Here is a 16,920-nt window from a genome sequence, read left to right as displayed (position 1 = left end):
GCATCTCCATCACGGGGTATGTGCAGGGCACAGCCTGCAGCACTGCAGCCACCACCCACCCAGCCCTGCGGCCCTGGCTCCCCATTCCTGCCTCCGCGCTTCATGGGGCTGTGGGGAGCATCCTTGGCACCCGCACCGCTGGCACAGCCACACACAGACACCCACACCCAGCGCGGGGCTCCACAGGGCACAGGGACCAGCCGCTGCTGACCCTGCACCTCCCACCCACTGCTATCAGCCACAGGGGAGTTTGTCTGGGCAGAGCTCAGCCAGAGCCCACCCTGCATCCCTGCGTCCCGCTCAGCTGTGGCTCTCCCTGACCCCGCATGAGGCTGGAGCTGCTGCCCATTGCCCCCAGCACCCCAGGGAGGGATTGGAGCAGCAGCTCCACAGCAGCAGCTCCCTCCAGGGCCACCCCAGACCCCATCCCTCTCATCCCACCTGCTGCGGGTCTGGTCAGCCCTGGCCTCCATCAGCAGCACTTTGAACCTGCGCACGGCGACGGCGGCGATGACGGCGCCCAGGAGGAGGATGCTGAGCAGGACGCCCGCGGCCATGCCCAGCAGGCTCTGCTGCGTCACCCGGTGATCACAGCGCAGCCCCATGAACCAGAAGTCACTGCCCACGGGGCACCTGCACCAAGAGGGGATCAGGGCTGGGGGGGCAGCACCAGCACCCCCAGCATGGTCTCGGGGGGCACTCACTGGCAGAGGGGGCCACGGTCCCGCGGGTGAGCGCAGATGCCATGGTTCTTGCAGTAGTCGCGGTGGCAGAGGGACGTGCACGTGGCGTTCCCATCCGCACCGGGCACGCAGGCAAAGCCAGGCTGGCACATGAACAGTGCAGCGCAGGGATCCAGCTCTGCAGGAGCAGGGTTTGACCGTGCCAGGGTCCGACCATGGCAACACAGAGCCAGGCCAGGCCCGAGCCCACCCCGCAGCCCCTGCACTCACCCAGAGCCGTGTGGCGCAGGATGGATGCGGTGCCCATCGCCAGCCCCGGCCGAGCGCTGCCGGAGCCCAGCGTGGTGCTGAGCATCGCGCCCAGCCCCGGCACCCGCACGTGCTCCGCCGTGAACAGTGCCTCGTACTCCAGCACCACGGTGCCCTCCCTGCGGGGAGCCCAGCGCGACACACGGGGTCATCACCAGCGCATCCCACCAGTGCCACGGCACCGTGTGCCATGTGCCCCCATGGCAGGGGCGGCACCAGCACGCACCTGACCCGCGTCACCTCCAGCCGCAGGAAGCCGGGCAGGGGCGCGAAGAGTGGCGTGACCTGTGCGGGAGCATTGAGCGTGGGGCAGGAGCATTGAGCGCCGTGTGGGGCGGCCCCGGCACAGCCCCACGGCCCCGTTCTGCTCTCACCGTCCGGTTGAAGCTGTGCAGCAGCGCCTGGTGCTCACGGGACGCGGGGTCCTGCAGCGTGGGGCTGAACCCCATATCCAGCACCAGCTCACAGGGGACGCGCAGGACGGAGGCTGCGGGGGAGAGATGGGGACAGGTTGACACAGACCCACTCCTCTTCCTGTGCCCCTGTGGGGGGTCCAGCCCCACACCCACCTCTCAGCAGCGGCCGTTGATCCTCCACAATGAACACCTGGGGAGCTCTGCCCGTCACAGCCGGCGGCGCTCGGGGGGTGTCAGCATCCGGATGTCCTCTGGGGTCACTCGATGGCTGGACCAGGTCTGGGTCCCCTGCAGCCGTGGGGGACCCGGGGCCCCCACTGTGGCCCAGGGTTCCCGGGGAGTCGCTGGGCTGCTGCAGGGGCCCTGGCGTCACGGTGGGCAGATGAGTCACCCCCACCGCATCCCTCTGCAGCACAGCAGCACTGGGCTCTGGCGCGATGGTCCCCACATCCCTGAGCAGTGCTGGGCTGGCAGTGGTGGTGGTTGTGATGGTGACGGTGACAGTGGTGGCGGTGATGCTGATAGCAGTGGTTGATCCCAGGGAAGTCTCAGGCTGGGATGGAGCCAGCGTCTGCGTGGTCCCAGAGGCTGAGGGGGGGTCCAGGCTGCCCGGCTCCCAGCTCAGTGGGGCAGTCACTGCCCAGGGCCCGGCATCACTCCCCTCCACCGGGTCCGCCCCCAGGACCTGAGGCGTCTCTGTAGCATCCCCACCAAAGCTGGCGTGGGGCAGCCAGAGCCCTGGGGCTGGGGGGGTGCCCGCTGTGGGGCTGAGCCCCAAGACACCCCAGCGGGTCCCTGGGGAGGGCAGCGGGGTTGTGGGCACAGCGGAGCTGCCGGCTGGGGCAGCCGACGGGGCTGGAGGTGCTCGGGGGTGACCCGGGCTGGGGAACAGCCCCCGGCTCTGCACCGCTCTGCCCGGGGCCATGGGAGTGAGGGGCAGCCCCGGGGGCCGGGTCTGGTGCAGGGGGACGCGGCCGTGCCCAGCGGGACCCTCCGTGTCGGGTGCCCCTGAGAGCGCTGCAGTCGGGTCCAGGGGTGCCCCCGGGCCGGGCGATGTCACCCCTGTGCTGGCGGGGCCGGGCAGACCCGGTCCGGTGCCTGCAGCGGGCAGCGAGGCCGGGCCCGTCCCCGCGGCTGCCCTGGACACGGGGTCATCAGCGCCCAGCGGCGGCAGAGAGGGGCGCGGGGCAGCGCCGGGCCCCTGCCATGAGACATCCATCACTGGCGGCGGGTGGGAGGCAGAGCCCCGGCCCCCGGCCAGCCCCGGTGCCCCTCCCGGTGTCCCGGTGGGGGTCAGCAGCCTCTGCGCCCCCCCCGCGAAGGGCGATGTCCCGCCTGTCCCCGGCTCTGGGCTGTCGGTGGCCACCGCGATGCTCGGCCGGGGCCCTGGCCCGGGGTCACCCAGCGGGACGGTGGCACCCGCGTCCTCCCCCATCGCCAGCTCAGGGGGTGAGGGCCTGTGTGAGCCCCCCTGGCTCTGCACGAGAGCTGTGCCCGTGGGGCTCCATCCCGGCAGGGCGCCGGGGGACCCCCCCTGCCCCTCGGCAGAGCTGGGCACCGTTGTAGGGGATGGTGAACGCGAGCGTGCCCCCGGTGCGGCCGTGGCACCTTCAGACACGGCGTTTCCTACAGGGTGAGTCCCGGGGGGGTGCCCGGTGGCAGGAGCCGAGTTGGGTTCCTCAGCTCCCGGGGCCCCTGCGCTGCTCCCCCCTGGGCTCTCGCTGCCCGCGGGGAGCCGGGGGGCGGCTGCTCCGTCCCTGCCTGCCCAGGGGCCTGCGGGGCTCCGCCGGGGGCCGGGGGTCTCGGCGGCCCCGGTGGGGGTCCCAGAGAACGGCAGCAGCTCAGCCCCTGTCCGCAGCCGCCCCACGGCCTCCGGTGTCGGTGCCTGCCCCACCTCAGCTCCTCGCTCCGGATCTATGGGCAGAGGCGAAAGTGGGGGGACACTGAGCAGGGCTGAGCCATGGGCAGCGCCCCACAGCCGCCAGCTCGGCATCAACACACATGGGCAGCTCATGGCGCTACAGACCAAGGGTTCACGGTACCTGTGGGGCAGCCCGCCCCCGTCGCGGTGCCCGGGTGGGAGCAGGAGACGGCAGTGACGGGTGTGGGGCCCATCTCGGTGGTCAGACAGGAGCAGAGCCGTGCACAGCATCCCACGATCACTGAGGACAGAGGGGAAGGAGTGGTGAGCAGCGGTGCCGGGCATCGGGCATCAGCACCGGGACCCAGGAGCTGCAGGTGTGGGCAGGGGGGTCCGAGCCTCCCTCCGTACCCACGGGCACAGGTGAAGGGAATGCTCCAGAACAGCCCAAGCCCAGCTGGAAGCCCCCGCCCTCATCTCAAGGACCCAAACCGGGTCCTGCCGCACCGGCCCCGCTGCCCTGCGCCTGGAGCGCCCGCTCTGCCCTGACCCACACCAGAGCCGAGCCCGCACGTGCCGGCGAGGGCCGGGGCCGGGGCCAGGGCAGGCGCTGCCCGGGCAGGGCGCTGGGTCCCGGCACCGACGGGAGCGGTGGGGCTGGGGTCACCCTGAGCCTCCGGCACCGCCTCGCCGGGGCTCCCGCTGCCCCCGCACCCCGGCTGTCACCCGCTGCCCGCCGGCACCCCCGGATCAGCGCCCCCGGTGCCGCCCCGGTGCAGCCGCGGAGCTCAGACCCCCCCGAGCCGCTGCCGGTACCGGCCCCACCTCGCACCCCCCAACCGCGGCCGCCCCCACCCCGAGCCGGGCATCCCCCCCCCCACCCCGAGGAACCCGGCGCTCACCTGCGGCGGCCAAGAGCGGCGGGAGCCGGAGCCGCTCCATGGCGCTGCCGAAGCGGCCGCAGGAAGCCCCCGCCCGTCCCCGCTGCGGAGGGGCGGAGGCGCCGGCAGCCGCAGCCCCCGGCCCGGGCCCGCCCCACCGCCCCCGCCCGGCTCCGTGCGCGGGTCCCGCCGGGACCGGCCGCGGGGGGGCTGTTACCGCGGGAGCTGCCCCGGGGCAAAGGCTCCTGCGGGCGCCGAGGGCTTCACAGCCCTTCCCTGTGAGGGGCTGAGGCGCTGGCACAGGGTGCCCAGAGAAGCTGTGGCTGCCCCATCCCTGGCAGTGTTCAAGGCCAGGTTGGACACAGGGGCTTGGAGCAAGCTGCTCCAGTGGAAGGGGTCCCTGCCCGTGGCAGGGGTTGGAGCTGGAGGAGCTTTAAGGTGCCTTCAACCCAAACCAGGCTGGGATTCCATGAATCACCCAGGGCACCACCACCAACAGAACCAGCACTGGCTCACCTGGGCACAAAGGGATGGCTCCGCAGCCACCATCACTCCCATCTCCAAGCAGGACTGGGGAAAACCACCATGGATGAGGTGTCCAAAACTCCCCCAGACTCCGGCTGCAGCCTGCTCAGGAGAGGCGCCAGGATGCATTTGGGTGAAGGAGCAACGGAGCAGCCTCCACCAGCACCGGCCTCGCGCACAGTGAAAGCGAAACCCTGTGCCTGAGGTCCCTCGGCCGGGTGAGGAAGCAGGGAACACCCGGGGCACGCTCAGGCCCCACGTGCAGTGGACACGGGGCCACGTCCCGCCCTGCGCCCCCTCCATGGCCAAGGGACTCGGCACCAGCAGCGCTCACTTGGCTGCAGCGCCTCTGACACATCAGTGTTTCTTGGCACAGAGAGAGAATTGTGCACGGTCCAGAAATAACTTCTTCCTGCCTCGGGAGAGGTTTAAAGCGAGCAGCCCGTGCCGGGCTCACGGGGACACGGGTGGGATTGTGTTGTTGAGCAGCAGGAAACCCCTCTCCCCTTTATCTCCCATCAAACACTACTTGTTTTTACCGGGATGAAATGAACTGCGCAGGCAGAAGGTGAGTTAGTGGGAAGAGCCGACAACGTTAGCAGGGAGGCCCAGAGCTCTGCACCACGGCACAGGCCCCTTTCACACACACACGAACAGCACAAGCTCCTTGGGAGACAGAATCAGAGCCTGCCTGAGCTTCAAGTGCTCCCCCAGTGCTCAGGTGATGGTGCCTTCACCCCCTAACACACACACATGGATGTCCCTCACCCACCACTACCCAGTGAACACAGTGGCAGGGTGGGATGGCAACGCCAGCAGCACACCCCTGGTCTTGTGTATTTATTCCTTTTTTTCCTCGTTTTTACAGGATAACAGATTGAGACAGATTTAAATACAACGTCCAAGTATAAGGTTCCGATGAAAGCAGCAGCAGCATGGCCTGTGTGTGCACGTTCCTGTGCTGCCCCCAGCCCGGTTCTGGCCATGAGACAGCTCCTGGGGAAGGAAGAAAAATCCACGTATTTAGTATTCCATCAAGGAAGACCCACTGGTTTCAGGCACAAAAGCAGCGGGTCAGGCAGAGACCACCCAAGCTGGACACCAAAAGCAAACTGTGAGCCCACAGGGCGTTCGAATGGCCAGGATCTTGCCTTGGCTCCAAGGGAAGGGGCACAGATCCTTGCAGAGCGGAGCTGACCCGGAGGGAGCCGCAGGACCAGCAGGAAGGTGGCCCCATCTGCTGCCACGCTGGCCCAGGGCCAGCAGCTCATTTCCCCTCACTTCCCCGGCAGCACCTCAGGGCAGGGGCTCCACTCACCCCTTCCTGCCCGTTTCCTTCCCAGCAGGAAATGCCGGGAGCTGTCACAGCTCCAACCCTGCCCCATTAAAACCAGGGACTTCCACAACCAGAGTCAAACCCCATCGACAGAAAGAGCTGTGGATAATCGAGTGCTTCAGGTGCCCCACAACCCTCCACATCCTCTCTCCAGCAGCAGACACCACAGGGAAACCACCTCTGCTTTCCCCTGCCAGCTCCCTCCCAACCCCTGCCTGTCCCATGGCCCCACAGCACTGTCCCCTCACCCAGCCTCCCCTCACAGGCGTCACACACTGCCCTGTGCCCACTGCTGCTACCCGAGACACTCACAGGAGCACGATTCCACTTACTCAGCTCTGGAGAACTGGTTTTATTCATAAACATCCTTCTTATCTGCAATGTAATCTACAATCTCCTGTGGACACATTAACTTCTCGGCGTCTCCATCGGGGATTTCAAATCCTGGAATGAAAGTGCACATACTTAACTGGGATCAGCGGAAGCGGGAGCAAGGCTAAAGGAAGCTGGGACAGCACGGCCAGGGACACACAGCAGGGCCAGAGCCAGCACAGGGCTGGGATTCCCGCTGAGCTTTGCCCTGCTCAGCACCATTGCTGGGGCAGGGAGAGGCTGAGGAGGCAGTGAGTGCCCCTCACACCTTGCTGGAGCCACCACCACCTTCACCAGAGGGGATGCTCCCGGTAACACCGGGCACATCCAGGCATGAAGCTCCTTGGTCAGAGTCTGCTGCCGAGTGCCCCAACAGCCACCGGCTCATGCAGGGCCACAGCTGGGGAGAGGGAGCACAAGGGCTCAGAACCACTCAGAACCACATCCCATGAAAAGCACCTTCTCTTCCCAGCCCTCACTGCCACAGCATCCAATGGCACACAAGGGAATTTAACACAGAGCAACAGCAACTGCTCTGGAAGCAAAACAACGTCTGCCCAGGCTTAGAGAACAACCAAACCCCAGGATGTCTGTGACAAATTAGGCAGAATGTCTGAGCTTTACATGAAAGCACAAAGAAGTCCAAAATGAAGTGAAAAGCAACTTGGAATATACACTGATAAGGCAAAATCACCTTTTTTCCCCAGTAACATCAAGTACTGAGGGTAAATATCCAACCTGGTGAGGAAAACCTGGGGTCAACTGTGATTTCCCAGGGGGAGCCAAGACCAGCTCTGGGATCAGCCCCTGTGCTGTCCCCTCCCCATCCCCAGCAATGCGGGGAAGGTGCCCAGGGGCTGTGGGGAGAACAGCAGCCGGAGCTGCCAAGCAGCAGCAGATGGACAGATGGGGAGACACCTCCCCTGAGTGCTGCTGGTGCCAGCAGTGACCAGCTCCCGTTCTGACCCAGAACCACTCCATTTCCTCTGAGTTACAGCATGGAAAAGCCACCGCTGCTGCCCACAGAGGAGCGGCAGTGCCCGTGTGCTGCAGCTGCACCAAGGGATCAGCCATAAGCACCGTGTGCCCAGCTCGCACTTACCGAACTCGTCCTCCATGGCCATGATGATCTCCACTTGGTCCAAGCTGTCCAAGCCCAGGTCCTTCATGAAGTGGGACTCTACTGTGAGCTACGGGAAGAACAACCCTGGGTCAGCTGCCTGCGGCCGTGCCCGCGCTCCGCCCCCGGGCCCCCACTCGCCTTCTCGGGGTCGATCTTGTCGTACAGCTTGAGGACGTAGAGGACGCGCTCCTTGATGTCGTCCAGGGTGAGGGGGGGCAGCTCGGAGTACCGGCGGCAGGGCGGCAGCGCCCGCGGCACCTGCAAGACACCGGCACCGGGCAGCGGGGGCAGCGCCGGCCGCCCCCCGCCCGCCCCGGCCCGGCCCGGGCCTTACCTGCGGCAGCGGCAGCAGCGCGGGCGGGGCCGTTGGGGCCCGCGGGAGGCAGCGGGAGAGCGAGCGGAGCGCGGCGGGGCCCGCCCGGGGCAGCAGGCGGCGGGCGCAGGCCGAGAGGACACGGGCCGCCATGGTGACCTGTTCCCAGCGTGCACCGCGCCGCTCCCGGCACACGGAGAGCCGCGCCGCGGCGGGGCGGGCCCACACGGGTGCTCCCCGCGGCGGCGGCCGCGCCCCCTGGCGGCCCGGAGGACCAGCCGGTACAGCTCGGCGCGGCGCGGCGCAGCAGCAGACACGAGTCCGGTCTAAAGCCAAGTGGTTTAATGGCACCGCACACACCCGGGCGCACGCGCAGCCACACGCGACCCCCGGTACCGGTGGAGCTGAACCGGAGGCTCCCCGCAGTGCTGCGTCAGGCCGCCCCAGGCTGAGGCTGCCGGTACCGGTAGAGGCAGACGGTGCCGTCCTGCTGCCCGGCCAGCAGGGAGGCACCGGTGCAGGCATCAGTGATGGCCCAGCGGGCCAGCGCCCAGCTCCCCGCCGGTCCCGGGGGCAGCAGGGCCGTGCACCGGCCCAGGAGCAGGTCCCACACAGCCACGGCACCCGACGTCAGCACGGCTGCGGCCAAGGCACCCCTCACGTCACCCTCCAGGTACCTGGGGACACAGACACAAGGGTCACGCGTCTGCAAAAGCACCAGCACATCACTTCTGAAACCAGGCAGCGTCCCAGCTACAAATGAATAGGGACACAGGAAAGCCAGGCTGCGGGATGGGTCACATCTGAGAACAAAGGATGTCAATGCAACCCTCCTCCAGCCCCAGAACACGCTCAAAAACCACTCAAGATTTGGACCCGCTGGTGTCTGAGCACATCACCACAGCATCTCATAATGGTTTAAACAGCCTCTTTCCAAAAGGAAGGGAAGAGGAGGAAAAGGTCACTCGGATGCACGCAGCTGCTTAGCATAAATGAAGGTGGCAAAGCCTCTGTAACAGCACAGCTCTGTGACAGCTCAAAGGTTTGGAACATCTCCTTTGAAGGCATTTTCTCAGGGGGTTCCCCTGTGAGCCCAGTTCCAGCATTCCCAAAGTGACTGGTGCAGGGAAGATGAAAGCACAAGCACACAGAAGCCTCACTGCAGAGCCCCAGGAGCACAGCCCCTCGCTGTGAGCCCGGGGTCAGCACAGAGGCTGGCGCAGGAAGCAGGCAGGAAACAGCCAACACCCTCACCCTGCTCCAGCCCCTGGAGCACATCCAAGGGCACAACGGATGCAGCCCCTTATCACCGGCAAGATGGCAAATGGATCCCTGCCAGCAGCACTGCCCAGCCCATGGAGAGATCCCCCCCAAACCACCACAAAGGGCTCCGGGAGCAGAGCCCTGGTACCTGCCTTCCAGTGTGCCCGGGCGGGAGGGAGGAGGCCATCACCCCCCTGCTCCTGGCTGTGCTGGGGTTGAACACCACCACACGGAACGCTGGGTTTCCACAGGACTCGCTCTCTTTGGTGTGTGGATGGCTCAAAACCACAAACAGGAGGCCCTGATGCACAGAGGGAAAATACATCATTAAAAACAACAGCAGGAGGGGAAAAAAACTCGGAGAATTTTCCAACAATTAATTGCTGCATTCTCTCTATAATCAAAGCCCCCTGGACATTGATGCATTATTTGTACTGAATAAAACAGGAATGCTTTACTTTCCTTATCAAGTCAGATAAAACCCAAAGCAGCTGCTGACTGATAAGGGCTGATGCAATGCAGGAGAATGACAGCTCAGTGACCTGGAGGATTTATGCGCTGATCTTCCTGTCTGAAAAAGCTAAGCTTGCTGTAGGATGTAATTTCTGGGCCTCATTTTAATCCCTAAAAGCTTACAGTTTAACAAGAATTCCACGCAAAGCAGCACAGCTGAAACCTGCAGCTCTCAGAACAGCCACAGGCCAGCACGGAACACCCTGGGACAGGTATTCCGAGGAAGTCTCCAAAGAGTATGGCTCAAACCACCATTATTGGACAATTCTTGTTCAAAAGGTTAAATGCCCACTGAAAACAAATCCTTGATCAACCACAAAAATCCATCAAGAAGCACAGCACAGGGGGAAGCAAGTGGGAAAGAATCATCAGTATGAAGCTTGGGGTTAAACAGTTAATGCCCTCGGGGTGCATATAGATAATAATCACACTGATTTTCTGAGAACAGCAGTTACCCAAGTGTGGAATGGAAGAGATGTGCCAAGCACCAGGGCTGGACAACAGCTCTTCTGCTTTCCCCCTGCAAGGTGCTGCTACTTTGGAATGTCTTTTGATGCAACACTCTCATTTTACCAGTACACAGAAGAAAGCCAGGAATTCAAGGCAGCCAATGGGGCTTACTTCTCCTGGTTAACCCATCTGCCTTGCAAATACCTTCAGAATATCTAAATAGGGCTGGTATTTCAATCCACTTTAGAAACTCCAATCCCCCAGTTGGTCAGTGCAGCATTGCCATATTTCATGTACGTACAGAGTCGGAATAGGCTCGATGGCAGATGGAAGCTGGGTAGGAATAACCAGTGTGCATCTTCTTCAGGAGCTGGCCTGTTTTCAGATTCCTGCAGTCGGGGAACAGACAAATTCTGAGTGCATTTCCATCCTCTACATGTTATTTCCTAATCACAGTTAGGAAAACACCACTATATAAGATGGACAGAGCTTTGGTTCCACATAAACCAAACTAAGACATGAGACCACAGGAAGAAACGTAATGAATACGGTGCAAAAGCAAGTGGAGTTACAGCTGCACTGTTCATTCACCACCTACTGCACTGCACACAAGTTCAAGTGCCAGACCACAGGCCTGCTGACAACTGCTATTTCACAGGCAAAGCAGCAACCAACCAACACCCCTACACTATCCTACAGCCAACTGTCACCACACACACCAGTGAGCTAAACCAGTTAACAGCAAAGGAATCACTGACCAAATGACAATGCTGTTCACTGCAGTGGTGCCAACCAGGGCGTCCCTCATTCCTTCCACTTCAGCAAAAGCTGAAACAGTCTCTTCAGGAGGCATCAGAGTCTGTCCATCTCTGCTCCTGAACAGCAGATTAACAAGTGAGAAGGGGCAGTCAAAATAGCATGTGTTCTGTGCTCAGCACATCTCCAGAAAGAAGAGGAACCCAACAATCTTCTACACCCAAGACGTATCCTCACTCCTCCTCCACCAGCCGCACAGAGCACCCCAAACCCAGCACTCACCTTCCTGTCTCTGAAAAAGACACTATTTCCACGTGCTGCTCTTGCAGAGCCCTACTGTTGCTGACCAGCCTCCTGTCCTTCAGCCCAAGAACAGCTTTTATGGTTCCAGTTCTCACTAGTGATTGCTTGAATGAGTCAGTCTCAGACGAATAAAGCAGGAGCCTAAATTAAGAGAAAGTCACACCTCATGAGAAGGAGAAGCAGAACTCAAACATGCCACAGCATATAAAAATGAGCACGTTTAAACACCTCTAGGGATGGATAAGCAGCTCTTTATAGCTGGTTTATAGAAACCTCTTCCATTTTCCAAGTGTTGAAGCAACTGAGAAAGTGACACATTAGTAAGGGATCATTTCTGCTGCCACACCAGAGGAGAGTTAAGCTGTGGCTATTCAGGGGGCAAAGGGCGGTAAGAAATAAATACAAAACCTTATTTCTCCAATCTCCAGGTCTCCCAGTGCTACACACAAGAGATTGCAGGAGTCTGGCAGAGGAACGATCTGTATTACAGGAATCTAGGACAGCAAAGCAAGGATTCAGTGTCACCCACAATGTCCCTTTGACTTCAATGCCATTTTCTAGAGTGATTCATTAAAATGACACAGAGCAGAGCTGATTTTCCCTTCTGAGGAAGCACACTTAGATTAATAGCTGAACTCTGGGCTGTTTGCCTGATTAAACAACCTCTGTTGATGTAAGTGACAAAAAGCATCTCCAGGGAGTGTAAGGGGAAAGCGCATGAGCCAGTGGCTGAAGTGCAGCCACCATTCAGTACAAGAGCCAAACTCCAGCAGATAACACGGGACCATACAAGCTACTGGCCTCCTCCATCAGCACTGCAAATCATTCTCCTCTGCTGCTAAGTGGAATGAACAAATTTATGCCACCTAAAGAACTTCCCCTGCACCCAACAGTACAAGCTCCTTGTTTCCTGGGAACTAACAAAGGGAACTAACACGTGGGACAAGAAAGTTGCCCTGAACTCTAGCAATAAGGACTGTGTTGGTACCTCTCCGAGCTGCCAGGTGTAGACCTTTTCCCAGTGGTCAGGCCCCAGGGGTTTCCAGAGGGAGACAGAGCTCTCACAGGCTGTCACCACACAGAGCTCTCTGCAGCCAGCTGCTTCCCACCACATGGTGCTCACATCCACGGCGCAGGAACTCGGACAATCCTGCCCAAAAGAAAACAGGGCTGGTTTTCTTCTGCCAGACGTGGTTATGTCACCTGGAGGGACAGCCTGAGGACAATGCTTCACGTGCAGTGTGGGGAGAGTTTGAGGCTGAAACTTTACGCTTACGATGTTTAATTTTGAACAAAGTGCCAGTGAGGCACCCAGGAGAATGCGCTTGGTGGGTTTCATCCTCAGAGCAAATACATCGCCTCACTTCACAAAAGTCACTTGTCATTTGAAAAGACAGGGAGCCAGCAGAGGCCCGAGCTCGGACAGGGCTTACAGGGTTAGTTAGTGCCCAAAAGGCGACAGGAGGCTATTGGAGCCACAGGGCAGGCAACAGGGGTACAAAGGCTGAGATCATCTTACCTTGGGCCAAAGTAAAATGCAGCAGTTGTTCCTTAAGACACTTGCATGTGTTTAGAATTCATTATTCAGACACAAACACTGAAATCATCAGTCGGAAGGAGCTGAAGAGCAATCTAACCCCTCAGCAGGCTTTACCATGAGACACAGCTGATCAAATTAGACAGCAATCTACTTTGTGCACCTACCCATTCTGCAGGTTTTATTTCAGTTTTGTTAAGCTCACTATTACAGAGCTGCCACTGACTCAGTAACAATTATCTGATGTTATCCCACCTTCAGCTTGGATAGAAGCTGCAAGCTCTCTTCTCTCAGGCCATCCGGCAGTACTGGAATCAACTGTTCTGCTACAGCTTTGTCCTGCACAGACAAGTAAAGAATGAAGATAATTCAACTGTGAAATTAGATTCAGCACCTGCAAGAGTGAGGCAGAAGTGTGAATTCACTCTGCTGCTGGAGAGCCAAGGGAGAAGCACCTCTTTTTGTACTTGCATGTCTTTGAAAACTCAGAAATCCAAGACGTTACTTCCAGGCTTCACCTGAAAATTATCTACCATCACTTTGCATCTCAGCCTCCAGAGACAAGTCATTCTCTCAGTACCCATCCCACATACAAGCCATTTCATCTCCTTTACCAAACACTAGCTGAAAATGTTCCTTGAGGTAGACACCACTTTGTGGGTACCAGAAACTTTGTTCAAATCAAGCAGGACGTTAAAGAATTTGCTCTTGAGGCCAAAAGACCTTAGGCAACAGATGAGACCCAAACATGCAGTAAGTCAGCTGAAAGACAGCATGCAGGGCTAGCAGCAAACAGGTCTTTCCCCTGAAGCCAGGTCAGATTCCTGGAAAGGGGATTTGCCCACAAACCCACTGGATTAGCACCATGGGCAAAGGCCCAGCTTGTTACCTGCTCAGGAGAAGCTCTGCCGGATCCCTGCTGTTTGCCCTCTGAGTGCTGGTGCTTCTCCAAGGCCTCAGCCTCCTCACATTTATTACTGGGACCTCTTTCCGCTTCTACAGGAAACGCTGTACCTTGTTCTTCCTCTTGCTCAGCAGATCCTGCACCATAATGGTCCGAGTGCAGTGGAATGGCAGAGTCTTTGCATCCCCCATCCTGCACACCCCGTGCAGATGCTCCGTAGGAGGGATGCAGGCTGGGAGGGACGGGAGGTGTGTCGGGGGACACCTCACTGTGCACTGAGGGTGATGCAGCCGGGGTTGCACCCACGACAGGGAACACACATGAGGAAATCTGGGACCCCGGCTGAGTGGGAGCAGCAGCCAAGACAGTCCCCACAGGAGTAAGGAGCAATTCGTGGGTGGAAAGCTCCTTCTTGGAAGCTGGGCTTTCTGTGTGAGGTGACTTGGGCAGCCCAGTTTTGAAAGGCGAAATCAGATCACTTCTGAGACATCTTTCTTCTGGAGTCATTTGTGCATCCTTTGTGTCCTCTGCAGCCACTCCGTCTCCAAACACACTCGGAACGAAAACTTCCAAGTCATTCACAGGGGAAGATTTTAGCTTCTCATGTTTTAGTAGTCCAAACTCCTCATCAGGCAAGTGGAAGTCCCTGATACCCAGCCTGGGGGCCAGCCACTGGAGGCTGCGGAAGGAGAAGAGAGAGCCACAAGTATCAAGGTCCACAGCAGGGAGGCCAAGAGAAGCAAGACCCTCAGGACCCTCAGGACCTTTTGCCATGTGCCCTCCTGCTCTCTGCCTCGCAGCACAACGCAGAGAGCGGCGCAGGGGGAAGTTAATCACTGGGAGCAGCTCAGCCCTGCAGGCTTCGGGTACCTGCTCCTTCCCCACAGGCTCTGCTGGCTCTCCATCAGCCTGGCACACAGGGAAGCTGGCTTCCAGGTCTCCTGTGTGGATGGGAGAAGCTCCATTCCCCAGGTGCAGAGAATCACTGTCCTGAAGTAGACTTTGAGGCTGTTCTAACAGAGTCTTAAGGCGCTTGTCAAGCACTGGGCTCCCCACTGGAGCAGGATCCACACTCCTCGCCTGTACAGCACCAGCCCCTCCTGTCTCTGTAGCCCCAAGAGCTGCAGCAGCAGAGAACCTTCTCTCGTCTGAAGGTGGCTTTTCCAGACCCCCATCACAGTTTCCCTTTTGGCTCTGACACTCATCTGACAGCAGACTGCTGCCTTCCCTCGCCACTACGAGATCCAGGCTCTCGATGAGCTCTGGCGACACCAGACGCACGGGGGGGTTGCTGGCAGACTTTCTTCTTCCCTTCTGCTTCCTCTGTGATTGTCTCCGATCTCGCCCTGTGCTAGTGATACTGCTCTGGGAAACGGATCCAAGGGAAGTGCTGCTACCACTGGAGGCAGGAAGAGATCTCTGAGGACTACCTGTATTCGCTGGATCATTTTCTGCCCCAAGGCAAGGGAATGGCACTATCCCTGACACCAAATCATTTTCAGGTCTTTCTTGGGAGGGCTGATCCGAATTTGCATCTCTGAGCTTGCACTTACTTCGCTGACCCTTCTTGCTCCTGCCCAGCTGGCTGAGGATGACAGCGTCGAGGTCCACCTTCCTCTGGCAGCTGGACATGCGCCGAGTTGTTCTGACATAGTATTCAACTGGGAAGAGAAGCCCTTCAACCACCGTGCACGAGCTCAGGGCGCTTCCAGGGGCTGCCACGTTTTCCAGAGGAGAAAGTCTTGACTGAGTTTCAAGCTGTTGGTTCTCCAGCAGTTCTTCAACACCGTCCAGAGCAAGATCTGCTGGAAAGGGATCTAAGCTACCAGCATCACTCTGATTCCCCTCGTGGCTTTTGCTCTCGTTAGTTACAGTCTTATTTCCATCAGGAGACAATGCCTCATTTTCTGACATTAAATCCAAGAGCCTGCGTAATTCCCCCTGATCTTCACACATACTCTCACCAACCGTTTGGCTCATTACACTGGGGGATTCCTTTCCTCCATCAGCACTGATGTCAACTAAAGCAGAGTCTCTGTTCTCTGAACACGGCCATGCAGGCTCAGGGTTGTCAGATGAGGGCACAGCACCCGGGGACCTGGGCTGCCAGACACTGCTGCTGTCCTGCAGTACACATGGGAAGAGCTCAGGTGCTCCTGGAGGGACAGAGTCTTGTGTGACTCCTGACACTGCACTGGGAGGAGTGAAACCGTTCTCTTCTCTCTGCGCAAGTGCTGGTCCTGCTGTTCTCGGAGCCGTTTCCTCAGTGGCTGAGGCACTGCTTTGCCTGAAGACTGGAGACTGCAGCTCCCGTGTGCTGGCAATTCGATTTGTCACCGTTTCACCAGTGCTGCTGAGAGGCACATCACGCACTGATCCCCCCGACACCCGAGCCTTCACCCGTCTCCTCAGCCTCAGCAGGCTTCTGGAGCTTTGGTGTTTGTTCTCCTCAGGGCTAGGCCTGGCAATTCCAGCACACAGCATTTCCTGGCTAGCCTGCATGCCTTCTGCCTGTGAACTGCCCTGCAGGCCCCTCTCGGGAACATGTCTGAATGCACCAGATGTTTGCTCCTGTGTGCCAAGCCCGGAGCAGGGTTTAGTCTGTAACTGTGAGGTTTCATGTTTGTCAGCACTAGGAGGTTCCGTATCTCTAGAACCTGTGGGAAAGAATGTCATACACGTAAAGTACTCCCAGCAAAGCCCCATCCCAGCAGGACATCACACGGTAAAGCTAGAAGACGTTTTTGGGAGCAAAGGACTGGGAACTTAGAGTCTGGATCTGGTGCAGAGGGAGAAGATGGCAGGGGCCATCATGTGGGTCTGGGGGCAGCGGAGCTGGGGCCCGCCCCGCAGGGCAGGCTGCAGCGCCCGATCCGGGCTGTCCTGGGCTGTCCCTGGCCCCGGCCCCGGCCCCGAAGGGGGCACTGGGCCTCGCCGCAGCTCCCGCCGCCCGCCGGCTCCTACCTGCGGGGCTCGGCGCCCGCCGGCCTCCTTCCGCGTCCCGGCCGTGGCTCCTGGCTCGCTCTGCTCGCCGCGCCCGCTGCACACACACACACAACACCGGCGGGGCTGCGACCGGGCTCCTGCCACCGTGCCCGCCCCCGGCCCTGCCCGGCCAGTCCCATCCCGCTCACCCGCAGCCGGCTCACGGTCTCGCTGTACTCCCTCCGCAGCAGCGCCAGCTTCTCCCGCAGCTGCAACACACAACGCACCGGGCTGGCACCGGGCCCGCACCGGGCTCACACCGCCGCCCCGGCCCCGTTCCGGTACCTGCTCCCTCTGCGAGCCGCTGAGGGCCCCGCCGCCCGCCGGCTCCTCCATGGCCGCCGCGCCGGGCCCTGCGTGCCCATGGCAACCGCGCCGGAAGCGCCGGGG

The 16,920-nt window shown here is 60.2% G+C and overlaps 3 protein-coding genes across 3 annotated transcripts in view; all 3 read right to left on the bottom strand.

Moving 5' to 3' along the window:
* The window catches only part of LOC130593112 (collagen alpha-1(I) chain-like), an 8,724-nt gene extending 4,427 nt beyond the window's left edge, over positions 1-4,297 (bottom strand). The window contains exons 1-8 of the mRNA XM_057398005.1: positions 4,172-4,297; positions 3,451-3,570; positions 1,562-3,322; positions 1,367-1,479; positions 1,219-1,277; positions 954-1,111; positions 705-861; positions 442-633 (exon numbers count right to left, since the gene is read on the bottom strand). Coding sequence (XP_057253988.1) covers positions 442-633; positions 705-861; positions 954-1,111; positions 1,219-1,277; positions 1,367-1,479; positions 1,562-3,322; positions 3,451-3,570; positions 4,172-4,211 — 2,600 coding nt within the window. The 5' untranslated portion in view covers positions 4,212-4,297. The remainder of the gene's footprint in view (positions 1-441; positions 634-704; positions 862-953; positions 1,112-1,218; positions 1,278-1,366; positions 1,480-1,561; positions 3,323-3,450; positions 3,571-4,171) is intronic.
* Positions 4,298-5,502: 1,205 nt separating this feature from the next.
* On the bottom strand, positions 5,503-7,993 carry NDUFAB1 (NADH:ubiquinone oxidoreductase subunit AB1). The gene is made up of 5 exons (XM_057398000.1): positions 7,841-7,993; positions 7,645-7,764; positions 7,486-7,573; positions 6,344-6,455; positions 5,503-5,671 (listed from the first exon to the last, which is right to left on the bottom strand). The coding sequence occupies exons 1-4, from the start codon at positions 7,970-7,972 to the stop codon at positions 6,364-6,366; spliced, it is 432 nt and encodes a 143-aa protein (XP_057253983.1). The 5' UTR covers positions 7,973-7,993; the 3' UTR covers positions 5,503-5,671; positions 6,344-6,363.
* A 153-nt stretch (positions 7,994-8,146) lies between these two features.
* On the bottom strand, positions 8,147-16,907 carry PALB2 (partner and localizer of BRCA2). The gene is made up of 12 exons (XM_057398050.1): positions 16,816-16,907; positions 16,680-16,739; positions 16,510-16,585; positions 13,531-16,202; positions 12,897-12,980; positions 12,093-12,254; positions 11,513-11,598; positions 11,084-11,245; positions 10,804-10,920; positions 10,347-10,434; positions 9,235-9,383; positions 8,147-8,496 (listed from the first exon to the last, which is right to left on the bottom strand). Exons 1-12 carry the CDS (start codon positions 16,864-16,866, stop codon positions 8,253-8,255), a joined length of 3,951 nt encoding a protein of 1,316 aa, XP_057254033.1. The 5' UTR covers positions 16,867-16,907; the 3' UTR covers positions 8,147-8,252.
* Positions 16,908-16,920: the final 13 nt, after the last annotated feature.

The sequence above is a fragment of the Pezoporus wallicus genome, unplaced genomic scaffold (genome assembly GCF_028554395.1).
Source record: "Pezoporus wallicus isolate ANWC-B61680 ecotype Strahan unplaced genomic scaffold, APGP_CSIRO_Pwel_v1 contig_6274, whole genome shotgun sequence".
Taxonomy (NCBI): domain Eukaryota; kingdom Metazoa; phylum Chordata; class Aves; order Psittaciformes; family Psittacidae; genus Pezoporus; species Pezoporus wallicus.
The sequence above is the reverse complement of the archived record's forward strand: the minus strand, read 5'-3'. Positions and strand labels throughout refer to the sequence as shown.

What these genes read in the sequence shown, in the direction of transcription:
- PALB2 (XM_057398050.1), bottom strand. Translation starts at nt 16,866, where the DNA reads ATGGAGGAGCCGGCGGGCGGCGGGGCCCTCAGCGGCTCGCAGAGGGAG. An exon ending in GCAGAGCTTCTCCTGAGCAG is followed by an intron (nt 12,981 to 13,530) that starts GTAACAAGCTGG and finishes TTGTCTGTGCAG; the next exon opens with GACAAAGCTGTAGCAGAACA. An exon ending in ACACCTGGCAGCTCGGAGAG is followed by an intron (nt 11,599 to 12,092) that starts GTACCAACACAG and finishes TTGCTGTCCTAG; the next exon opens with ATTCCTGTAATACAGATCGT.
- NDUFAB1 (XM_057398000.1), bottom strand. Translation starts at nt 7,972, where the DNA reads ATGGCGGCCCGTGTCCTCTCGGCCTGCGCCCGCCGCCTGCTGCCCCGG. An exon ending in CGCTGCTGCCGCTGCCGCAG is followed by an intron (nt 7,765 to 7,840) that starts GTAAGGCCCGGG and finishes GGTGTCTTGCAG; the next exon opens with GTGCCGCGGGCGCTGCCGCC. An exon ending in GGCCATGGAGGACGAGTTCG is followed by an intron (nt 6,456 to 7,485) that starts GTAAGTGCGAGC and finishes CTTTCATTCCAG; the next exon opens with GATTTGAAATCCCCGATGGA.